Source organism: Emys orbicularis, chromosome 16 (genome assembly GCF_028017835.1).
Source record: "Emys orbicularis isolate rEmyOrb1 chromosome 16, rEmyOrb1.hap1, whole genome shotgun sequence".
NCBI classification, from domain to species: Eukaryota; Metazoa; Chordata; order Testudines; family Emydidae; genus Emys; species Emys orbicularis.
The window spans coordinates 1036500-1048461 of NC_088698.1; the positions used below are offsets into that span (position 1 = coordinate 1036500).

Below are 11962 nucleotides of genomic sequence, written 5' to 3' on the forward strand. Positions count from 1 at the left end.
ATCTCATCTCAAGGGCCTGCGAGATCACATCTCAGCCCCCACTCCTGTGCTGTAACCACAAAGCCACCCTCAAATGCCTCAGTCCCTCCATGTTATGTTCGCTCCTTCCTGGGCCATGTTTCAGCTAAGGGCCCTGCAGCTCACGCAGCTCCATCGACATGTGCACAGCTTTAGACCATCTAAGCTGACTGCTGTGAGGTTCTTGACATTATTCCAGCTTCTTTGGGCTGAAAGGGTTAACAGGAAGAGTGATGTGCAATTCTGCTCTGTAAAGTGATTGTGTAAAAATAGCCCCTTGTTACTCACTGGGTCCACCACCCACATAATCATTATTATTATTAATTGTTTCCGGCACCACCCACTGCCCAACCTCATGGGGCGGCTTGCCCCAGCCAGCTTACAGTCTGATAAAGGGCAAGGCCAGGGATCCAGTGTACGGTGGCCCACTTGCTTCTCAAGCTTGGCCTGTGTGTGGATGTCCAGATGGGGCAGACATTAGGGCTTGAGAGATCTGGGTTCAGGTTCCTGGGGCCTCCCTGTGCCTTGGCTCCTCAGCTATACAGCGGGATAACAGCTCTGCCCTGACACACAGGAGGGTCAGGAGGGTAAATGCCTTAAGGAGGCCCCCAGAGGTTATGGTCATAGGGGCTATGGAGGAACCAGAGCTGGCAAAGTGCTCGTGGGATTCTGTGTGATGTGGGCTGGTGGCCCTTGGGGACCAGCTCAGGAAGGGGGAAGGGGTGGGGTGGCAAGACGCATGGGGACATTTATAGGATAAACAGTGCATCAGGACTGGTGTTGTTGCAGAGCATAGGGGACAGCAGCCAATGAGACAAGAAGGGGGGATGGGATGGGATGGGGGGGCAGGGGTACTCAGGTCCCTAAAGGGAAAGAAGGGAAGCTGGGAGGAGATGAAAGTGGGAATTCAGAGTCCTATTTGCTGACTGGACTGAGTTACCTATTCTTCCTGCAGAGCCAGTCCAGCTCTGGGAGAGGGAGCTGGGCCTATTCTGGCTCATGCCTCTGCAGAATCTATTGTTGGAGCCCCCACCTGATTCTCAGATCCCAGGCCAAGCTGGCAGGGATAGCAGCTAGGAGGGCTTGACCTGTAAACAAAGCAGGCTGGTTAGTCACTGGGACTCAATGAAGAGGGGACCCCGGGATGCTATTTTCAGAGTAAACGTTCAGAGCGGAACCACACTTGAAAGTAGGGTGACCGGACAGCAAGTGTGAAAAATCAGGACAGGGGGTGGGGGGGTAATAGGAGCCTATGTAAGAAAAAGCTCCAAAAATCAGGACTGTCCCTATAAAATGGGGACATCTGGTCACCCTACTTGAAAGCATAAATTAACTCTGCTCGCATTTCAACCAGACAAAGGTGGGGTGATTCTGCAGACTACAGTCGCTTGTCAATCTGCTTTTGACATAGGGTGACCAGATGTCCCGATTTTATAGGGACAGTCCCGATATTTGGGGCTTTGTCTTATATTACCCCTGTCCCGATTTTTCACACTTGCTCTCTAGTCACCCTATTTTGACATGAGACGAAATTCTCTTCCTAGCGTCCAGCATGATTCACACAAAGAACGCACGACAGATATACACACGAGGCCTGCAGGGCGTGTGTCGCACGCTGCGGAACAGATTAAGTGCATATCAATGGAGCGTTATGTAGATTTCTTATCTGTGTCGGATGCTGGAATTGAGACACTGAGAGGAAAGGAGAGGGCGGAGCAGGAAACATGACTCAGAGGCAATGGTATAAACCATTGTAAGATAAAATTGGGGGGGCCTGCCAGGAGCGCTGCCAGCTTTTCTGCCGCCCTAGGCGGCGGAAGGTCCCGCCCCGAAATGCCGCCCTCCACAGAGGTGGCGGAAGGTCCTGCCGCTGAAATACCGCTGCGGTCGCCGCCCCCCAAATTGTAGTGCCCTAGGCGACCGCCTAGGTCGCCTAATGGGTTGCGCCGGCCCTGGGGCCTGCTTTGGTGACCAGGAGATGGCGGGGGGCTAATAGCTCACAGTGATGTCGCTAGTGGTAGATGCTTTTCAACTATCATCAAGTCCCTAAGAGGAAGGAGGGCTTGATAAGTCACTGGCTGTACGCTCAGTAGACCTGGCTTCAGTTCCATAGTTTGCTACAAACTTACTGTGTGGCCCTGAGCACAGTCCTGTGTGTCTCTTGATCTGTCAGTGCCTCAATTCCCCATCTGTCAACTGGGGATGTTACTGCTCCCTCTCTGCCTGGTCTCTGTGGGTGGTGAGCTCTTCCTCTGTACAGCACCTCGCACAGCGGGGGCCTGATTGTGCTTGGCCCTCTAGACCCTACGTCCCTCGGGGTTTGGCAGCAGCATCGGCATTCAGAGTGGAGCCAGCCCTTGTACCTGTGAGGTGCATCAGCGCTTTGGAGGCAGCACAAAGACAGCAATGAGCTTAGTCCATTTCCCTGGGGCTTCTATGAAAAGTAGAGAACATCCACGCCCCCATTCCCTCCCCTGAGCTATTGCGACAGCTGCAGTCTTAGCCAACACACACTAAGGCTTTGTCTTCACTACCCGCCGATCCGGCGGGTAGCAATCGGTTTATCGGGGATCGGCTTACCGCGTCTAGTGAAGACGCGGTAAAATCGATCCCTGATCGCTCTGCCGTCGACTCCGGAAATCCACCTCGGCAGGAGGCGGCAGCAGAGTCGGCGGCAGCGCGGCAGCGGTCGACTTTCCCGCATCCTCACCACTAGGTAAGCCGATCTAAAATACGCAACTTCAGCTACGGTATTCACGTAGCTGAAGTTGCGTATCTTAGGTCGGACCCCCGCTGCAGTGTAGACCTAGCCTAGGATAGCAGCTAAGGGCTGTAAGAGATTCCTTGGAGCTGGGCAATATAATGCTTGGCACTCATACAGCAGTCTCCATTGTGCAGTCTCAGAGGTGGATGTCATCAGCCAAGAGTGGATTTACCATGAAACAAACCGTGTGGTGGCATGGGGCCCCCAACGACAGCGGGGCCCCCAACGACAGCAGGCCCCCCAAAATGCAGGACAAATCTCATCTGACAACCTGCCTCTGAGTCCCGGCCAGTGGCGCAGCAGGGCTCAGGCAGGCTGCCTGCATGCCATGGCCAGTGGCCTCACGCTGCTCCCAGAAGCAACCAGCTGCTGGCATGTCTCTGCGTGCCCCTGGTGGGGGGAGGCGGCTCCACACACTGCCCCCGCCCTGGGCAGCACATGGAGACCCGCTGCCCCCTTCCCCCCAAGGGGATGTGCTAGCAGCAGGGCTAAGACGGCTCCCTGCCCGCTCTGCTTCCCTCCCTCCGTGCCGTGCCAATCCCAGAAGCGGCTGTCATGTCCCTGCAGCCCCCGACCCGAGGCTGACTCCGCAGCTCCCATTGGCCAGGAACTGTGGCCAATAGGAGCTGCGGGGGCGGCGCCTGTGGACAGTGGCACGTGGAGACACCCCCCCTCCCCCCCGCCTGGGAGCTGCTGCCGGGGGAGGGGATGCCGGTCACTTTGGGAACTGTGCCGCCCCCCCGACCCTCCTGCACCCCAACCTCCTGCCCCAGCCCAGAGCCTGCACCCCACACCCAAACACCCTCCCAGAGCCTGCCCCCGCACCTCCTCCTGCACCCCAACCACCTGCCCCAATCAAAGTTCCTCACTTTATTTTCATTTACTTCCCATTACTTATAATATAGGAGGAGGATGAAGAAAAAAAAATGAAAAACAAGGGGGGAGATAAGAGAGAATGTTCTTTTTCTTGGCTGGGTCCCGAGGGGGAGTCCCAAAGATGAAGCTGCGCACAGGGCCCCACTAACTCTAAATCTGCCACTGTCTTCAGCCCATTCGATATACAGAGAAATGTGCATGATCTTCCTTGAGGGCCAGATCATCCACCAGGGCAATGAAAGAGCTGGGAACCAAACCCAGGCCTCCCAACTCATTGGCCTGTACGCTATCACATGGTCCTCTATCTGCAAGCCTGGAGCCTCAAAAGCCCCTCGACCCTGCAGGGGGAAGACTCAGTGAATAAGAAGCTGTGAAACAAGCTACCCCCTTTCCTGCTGGACGGTTAGGGCCTGACTCAGCCCTTTCCTTCTCTGGCTGTATGGGAGTGTAACTCCATTGCAATCTAGGGAGCAACGCAGGGGCAAAAGCTATAGAGGATGGTCTATCGCTAGGTGCTGCAAGCTGACTCTAAGCAGCATCTTCTAGGTGCCCATAGGAGGGGTAGCTTTTGGTTCAGATAGAGCAGCTACCATTCTGATTTTTTTTCCTATTTAAAAATAAAGAGCTCCCTGAAATGCCGTGTAGCTCCAAAGGGTGGAGCGGCCTGGTCTTTTTCTGAAGCAGCCCTCTGACTAGGCACTTGGGAAGCTGCTTGCATCACAGATGAGGTCTGGTGGGATCTCGAGGAACTTATTCGAAGAATTAGCTAGCGCGCAGAGACATCATTTCCTCTGGGTGGCCGCTCGGCGGAGAACTCATTGGTGCTAGTCATTCCGTTAGCTTCTCTCTTTTTTTCCTGTCACACTGGGCCACCTCCTGTAGTAGGTGTTGGCTAATCAGTATACTAAAGAAAGCAAGTTTCCCCATTTTTGGCCATTAGCAGAGGAAGTGGCAGTGCACTTCACAGCAGGCTGCACTGAACACTTGCCACTCTGAGCATGCTGTGGAACGTGGAGACCCTGGGCTTTCTACTAGGTAGGTTACGACGTTTTCTTCCCTTGCTCGACTCTTCGGCCAATTGCTTGCTGTCATGGCAGCTTTGAAAAAGTCCCCCCAGTGAGTCGCTGCCATTCTCCTTTGGCAGCAGGCTGTGATCAGAAGGAAAGGGCTGTGTAGGGTTTGGTGGAGGAGTATGTGAGAAAGAGTTACAGTCCTTTAGGAGACTGAGTCACCCAAGAGAAAAATAGAACTGTGTTACCATACTGAAATTAAGAGGTGTTTTGCTGAATCTGTAACCTGTTCTGCTAAGCTGGGTCAGTGGAAAGTGAGCATTGGAAAGCTTTTTGGGGAAATGGCTCTTTTACTGGAAACAACTAAAAAGAAGAGTGAAAACTGGTTGCGAAAATCAGTACTTGCTCCCTCACAGAAGATACACTTTGTACTGGGTCTGAAAAACATTTGCCTTAGGGTTTAGCTTTGCAGTTCTTACACCCTAGGTTTGGGGGGCGTGAGCTGCTGTACAAGGCAGTTTGGGGGCACTGGCTGGCATAGAGGGGACTGCCATTGGGTTTAATCTTGGTTTTGGGAATGAGAGATGGTGCTTTTTGCCTCTGAGTTGTTGGTTTGAGACCAGCCACTACTGGTACCAACCCCAAGTGGTTTCTATTGCATGGATGTTCCATGGCATCTGTGAATGGAGCTTGGTGGGTCTCTCTAAAGGTTCTAGCAGGAGAGGAAGGTGTTCTTGTGTCAGCAGAACTGTAGGCAGCCTCCACAAAGAGATCTCGGGTGGGAGGTTATAGCAATCTCTTCTCTCCCCCATAGAGCAGATCCTTCCACATCGGGTGGGTTGGGATGGGATTCAGTTTGTACCTGTCTGTGGACAGCTTAGGGAGTCCCCAAGTAGTCAGTCTGGTGCCTTTCACCATCATTTAGCCCAGAGATATGTAGAGATGGCTGGGGCCTGACTCAGCCCTTTTCTTCTCTGGCTGTATGGGAGCCAGGCAGCTTTCATATGGAGCCAGGCAGCTGTAGACTAGGTCTAGGACTTGATTTGACAGACACATGGGCATGATCTGGTACCAGAGGGAGATCAGCCAGTAGCTGTCTCTTCCTTAACTGCTGGCAGGAGGTAAAAGTTCAGCATGAGGTGACTCCTGGCTACAAGTGGCACCTGTAGGATCAGTGTATGAAGGCTAAGTGGGCCAGCAGAGAGCTGAAAACTGTGTCAATATGTAACAATCCTGTTCCATCGCTCAGATACCTCCACCACAGCCAGCTTCAAGTGGCACAAGGGCTGGAAACTAGCAGGGAGAGGTGCCTACCACATTAGCCTTCTCCACAGGTTAAATTTTCAAAAGCACCTAAGTCCCGAGGTGAAATTCTACTGTATGGCCCAGAAGGACTTTTGGAGAGTCGAAGGTGTCAGGGTCAAATGATGTCCTATGACACTGTGAGCAGCGCGTCTGAGAATTACGTATACAAATTATCATAGCCGCAGTTATGGTGGGTTAATGGTGCGGTAGTTGTTTTAAAATGTGTGACTGCCTGCATTATACGCAACTCTATATTAATTATCAGAGGGGTAGCCGTGTTAGTCTGGATCTGTAAAAAGCAACAGAGAGTCCTGTGGCACCTTTAAGACTAACATGTATTGGAACATAAGCTTTCGTGGGTGAATACCCACTTCGTCAGATGCATGTGGGTCTATATTAATTATTAACACACACAGCAATGCTGCTAAAGAAACACGCTTGGTATTTATGGAGATTACAACTTCTTCTGCAACAGGAAAGAGCAAGTCAACTCTGTCCTTGCTAGCATCTCTGCAGCCCAGCCCCGCTGACTTCAGCTAGCCTGTGGTGCAGTATGTTCTGGGAGATTGCTAATCTGAAAACCCAGGAGCTTCTCCATGAGCTGTGTGAGCATCAAGAGTGAGAAAAGTATCAGAGGGGTAGCCGTGTTAGTCTGGATCTGTAAAAAGCAACAGAGGGTCCTGTGGCACCTTTAAGACTAACAGATGTATTGGAGCATAAGCTTTCGTGGGTGAATGCCCACTTTGTCAGACGCAGTGGGCATTCACCCACGAAAGCTTATGCTCCAATACATCTGTTAGTCTTAAGATTGAGAAAAGTTCACCAAACTCAATTTCTGGCCAAACGTCACCTTCCCCAGGAGGGAGGGCTGCCTCCAGACCAGGCATAAGTGGGGCAGTTCTGCCAGCGTCAATAGAGTTGGCCCCCTTTGCATCAGGAGTGAACTTCCTCCGAGTCTTGTTTCTTCCCACCTGGGAGCCATGTGGGCGGCACTCTGAGGAATTCAAGTGCTCCCAAGGTGCTGCGTCTAGCAGCTCTGGCGATGGCCCTGTGGATCCTGGCTCCTAGCACTGGCTAGGAAGTGGAATTTCCATCCCGTGAAAAATTTCTAGTGTAAAAAGCTAAATTGTCCTGAATTGGGACCAAAAGTCAAAAATCTCAAATCTTTTTGCTAGAAAGGAATTCAGAAATATTTCCTGGAAACGCTCTGCGTGCCCAGGCTCCCCAGCTCTGGGGCTGCCCACCTTGCCAGCAAGGAGTTGGGCAGCCCAGGAAGCAGGGAAGGCCGATAAGCCTGGGCACCAGGCAGCTGGCTGGCTCAGAGCTGCCCAGAGCGCCTGCCTGCTTTCTGTTGAAAGTTTTGATGGATTTGACACGTTCCCATGGAACGTCCATTGCGTCTAATCATCATTTTCCAACGGAAAACTTCTGGTAGAAATCCTTTGCCGAACTCGCCTAGCTACACTGTCTGAGGAGGGGGCACCCCGCCCAGGCAGCACAGAATCATTGAATTGTAGGAGTGGAAGGGATCTCGAGAGGTCATCTAGTCCCCTGCACTCATGGCAGGGCCAAGTATTATCTAGACCATGTTTACTTCAACTGCATCGTGTCATCGAAGCCAAGAGGGTGAATGCTGAATAACCAAAGGCAGATACCACAGTGATGCGTATGAGAGAAACAGGGAGATATGTGGGTAGGATTCACAAAGGTATTTAGGCACCTTCCTCTCCACCCTTGCGGGTACCTTGTGTCCCAGCTATTGATCTAGGGAAGTAGATATAGTTAGGGGATAGAGCATGAACAAAAGAAATTACCCTGGGACACCCCGCAGGTTTCTGCCAGGAACACCTGGATTGGCATTCGCTGGCGTTGATGAGTCTGCCTCATACAGTGGTTATGGGCTGGATGGAGATGTAATTGGGGGCAGTGCCCTGGCCTGGGTTCTGCAGGAGGTCAGACTAGATGACCAGAATTAAACCTTCCAACCTTAGAATCTATGAATGTTGCCCAAGGAGTTATTAGAAATCTTGGATTCTAGTTTTTCTGCAATATTTATGCGGGGGGATGAGGGGAGAAAGCAGAACCTGTAGCTTCTTAGGTCTCTTCTAGTACCTTTCAGATACCCCCAGATACCCAGCTGGGATAGTCCCAAGGGACGAGCCACTCCGTGCTTAGCCCCACAGAGTCATTTACATCTCCAACGAGCATTGCTGCTTAGACGGACAAAGGACACATTGGGCTCCTTTACTCCAGCCTCTGGGAAATTCCACTTGGGAGCCAGAACGGCCCCCTACTGGGGAGCCCCCAAGCAGGTCGCCTGAGCATGGGCCCCAGGGGAGAACACTGTTATAGAGCAAATGACTCAGGGCCTCATAGACTTCAGTGGGAGTAAAATCAGGCCACCTATGAGCTAACAGGAAAAGAAACGACACAGGGATTTTAACTGGCTTCCTAAGAAGCAGGCACGTGTCAGCCTTGAGAGCAGATGCAGGGATCCTAGCTCAGTTACCCTGGACACACTAGAATCCACTCCCCAGGGACAGGTAGCCTGGCTCCCGAGTCAGTCTTTGGCCCTCCTGCACAAGCATAATGCTACAAAGTGGGGGTTGCAAACATGCAGAGGAATGTTGAAATCCAAACCGAAGATTGTTTTCACTGATGCTTTAACCACGCTGGGTCTCACTTCCCCACCCCGGGAAAATCAGGGATGACTCCTGCTTTTGCAAAGCGCTCTGAAGTCCCAGTGTAAAACACTCTAGAGAGCCACGTCTTATTGCTCTGCCGCACATTGCTATATGGCCAGCTGATGCGCTCAGCCATTGCCAGTGCTAAAAGAGACACTTTGGGCTCTGATCTTGCCAGCTTTCGCAGAGTGATATGTGACCAGTAGCTGATCTGAGAGCTTAAAGGAGAAGCAATTACATGTTACTTTTTTTCCTTCCAAAGAAAGCACAGAGGTTTCCAGCTAACATCTCCTTCATTACTGCCTGCCTTGATACAAGGCCTCCAATATGGGCTAAGGTATCTTGGTGTCTCCCTACCATCTGCATCAGTTGATGTGACTCTTTTCTATTCCTTTCTAGCCGTGACTCAGGGTGTCTTCATCCAATGTCTGGCACATGTAAACTCCAGCACTGCCCCCTGCCGAGGGTGTCATCGGAATTCCCTGGACAAAATCACAGCAAAGACAAGACAGATGGAAAAGGAAGCCAAGGAGCTGTTCAGGTCCTATGTAAGTGCTGCCCTCCAGGGGGCACCTCTGGCTGGGAAGAATCTCTCAAGTGATTCGCCACTAAGCTCTGCATGGAGGGCACAGCTGCATTTAAGAACAGCAGAATCCAGCAGGGTTGGGACAGGTGGTTGGCCCATGCTGGTAACTGCATAACTGTACCCATAAGGTGGCAGCCACAGGGATGGCCCCATGGAGTAAGCAAGGAGTTGACTGATTTCCCTGTAGGTGGAGGCCGGGTGACGTGTGTAGCACCTCATGCCCAGTACATAGGGGCCTGTTACAGCACACAGCCTCCCTCTGTAGTTCAAGCTGTAAAGACTCATGCTTTTAGCTCTGGAGGTCACTAGTTCGGTCCCCAGTGTCTGCCACGAAGGTGGCTGTTTCACTGACATACAATGATGTTGGGATCCTTCTGCCCAAAAAAGGCCTGGGACCTGCTCTGTGTCCTGCCTTATTGTTGGGACAAGAGTTCGCTGGAAATACCACGTGGTAGAGTCAGCATGACTAGCTGGGATGGCAGACTGGTGCGCTGTGAGTCGTTGGAGGTGTGTGGGTGGTCTGGGGGAATAACCCCGCTGACACAGTCACCTTCCCTCCAGCTAGATTTCCCCAGAGCCCATCAGTGCTTCCCTGAGCTTTGGCCAGAATGTGTGTGTGGGAGGGAACTCACAGGCCAATGAATCATAGATCAGAGGAATGTTAAGACGTGTTTGGTGCCTCCAGCAGCACAGCTGGTGCCGTCTGGCTGGATGTACCTGACTGCCATTGTCAAAGAGTAATCACCTGAGAGCTGACTGTGGAGAACACCTCCATCTAGCTAGGCAGGCCCAAGCAGTGTAAGCATTCCCTCTGACATACTCATGTTCCTTTGAGCACCATGACCAGCACAGCCCCCAACCCTGCCATGTTGCCAGAGGAGAACTGGGTTCCAAGCAATTTAGAGTGTGGGAGTTTTCTTAGATCTTAAAAGCCACAGTCCTGCCTGCACTGTATGAACATGAAGCTGAAATTTGTGTCATGTCCTCAGCCAACATCTCCCATTCTCCTGCTGTGGTTTAGCATGCTGGCTGCTACTCTCCACCCCAGAAGTAGCTGCATTTTCATGTTGTTGAATACGTATGTAGTTTGTCAAGCACTAGTACTGGATCCTCTAGTCTAGTGCAAGGACTATAGCAGAAAAAGCATGGTTCGGTAATTAAAGCACTGACCTAGGTACCAAAAAGTCTGGTTCTAGCTCTGGCTTTGTCATCAGCTCACTAATCAAGTTGCTTCATGTTTCTGTGCCTCAGTTTCACCATCTATAAAATGGCTGTAATAATATTGACCTATTTCTGTGGGCTGGTGTGACAATTAATTCCTTAACATCTGCAGAGTGCTTTGAGGTCCCACGATAGGTAGTGTCCTGTTGCTATAAATGTAATGTATTGTAGTGAATCATAGACATTTAGGCTGGAAGGGACCTCAAGGGGTCATTTAGCCCATCCCCTCATGTCGAGGCAGGAGTGAGACAATCATTGGCAGGTGTTTGTCTAAGAGGGTTTCCTTTACTGGCCACGTAACAGTGGCCCAAGCGACTCCGTCAATCTCTCCCATGGTGGCTGGCATTGTATCTGTTTATTTTTATTTCCAGTTGACTCACCAGGGCTTGCTTATGTCCGACCTTCGCCGACTCTGCGATGAGGCTGTACAGTGGTTTCCTACAGAGAATATAACAGACCAGCCAAAGGTTGTCATGCTGCAGGAGCTATACCGGACTCTGGTGCACATGAAGGACGCCCTCGAGAACATCGGGAAGCAGCAGCAGGTGCTGAGCACCCCAGGTGCTGCACTACTTGACAAACTCCAAAGAACCCAGTGGGCGGTGAGAGGGCTTCTCTCCAACACCGGCTGTGCCCTCTGTCTCGAGGGCGTCTCGCCCAACTCCAGGCACACCCCAGAGAGACCTGCAGCCACTAACGCTTTCCAGCAAAAGATTGACGGATGCAAAGTGCTCAGGAACTGGCACAAGTTCCTGGAGAAACTGGCCAGGGGCTCAGGGAAGAAAGCGCCGCAGGCACTCAGAGATCAAAGGAAAAGACGGAAAGGCACAAAAAGAAAGGAGGGTTCCTCACGCTCCGGAATGAGCCGCCCAGTGGGAGCCAGGGAGCCCTAGATGGCTGCCGCCCAGACCTGGTAGTGGGGACGGAGCCAGGCTTCCGAGAAATACTTGAATGAAATACACAACTCCTGTTTAACCCTGAGAAGCGGCTGCACCGGAGCCCAGTGCAGGTACACCAGAGCCATGTCATGTTCTGGTCCCACACTCAATGTGCTAGGACAGACAGTCCCTCGGGGCCAGATTGGCAAAGTGCTTGGCATGCAGCAGCCACCATTGCTCTTGGGGGTGGGAGGGATTCTCTGTTGTTCTCAAGTGGTTGGAGGGGATTCTCCTTTGGTCTCAATGGCAGCTGCTGGGGACCACGCACTTATGGAAAGCTGGCCTGAGAGCTTCCAGGTACCTCTGCACAGCGTACAGAAACCAAGGTGCCTTTTTTCTTCTCAAAAGCACTACTGGATTCTGCAGGAATGGTTCATTACTGCACTGTTTGAGATCCTTTACAGTAGAACAGGCTGGATTCAAATGCACAAAGAACCAGCATCTATCCCAGGGATGGGCAAACTATGGCCCAGGGGCTGCATCCAGCCCTTCAGACATTTTAATCCAGCCCTTGAGCTCCTGCCAGGGAGCAGGGTCAGGTGCTTGCTCTGCATGGCTCC

General features: G+C 52.0%; 1 protein-coding gene across 1 annotated transcript; it reads left to right on the top strand.

Moving 5' to 3' along the window:
* The first annotated feature begins 9169 nt into the window (after window positions 1-9169).
* Window positions 9170-11357, top strand: OSM (oncostatin M). Its single transcript, XM_065417945.1, has 2 exons — window positions 9170-9205; window positions 10836-11357. The coding sequence occupies exons 1-2, from the start codon at window positions 9170-9172 to the stop codon at window positions 11355-11357; spliced, it is 558 nt and encodes a 185-aa protein (XP_065274017.1).
* The last annotated feature ends 605 nt before the right edge of the window (window positions 11358-11962 follow it).

Coding starts and splice junctions, on each gene's coding strand:
- OSM (XM_065417945.1), top strand. CDS start 9,170: ATGGAAAAGGAAGCCAAGGAGCTGTTCAGGTCCTAT. Junction 9,206..10,835: donor AGGAGCTGTTCAGGTCCTAT/GTAAGTGCTGCC, acceptor TTTTATTTCCAG/TTGACTCACCAGGGCTTGCT.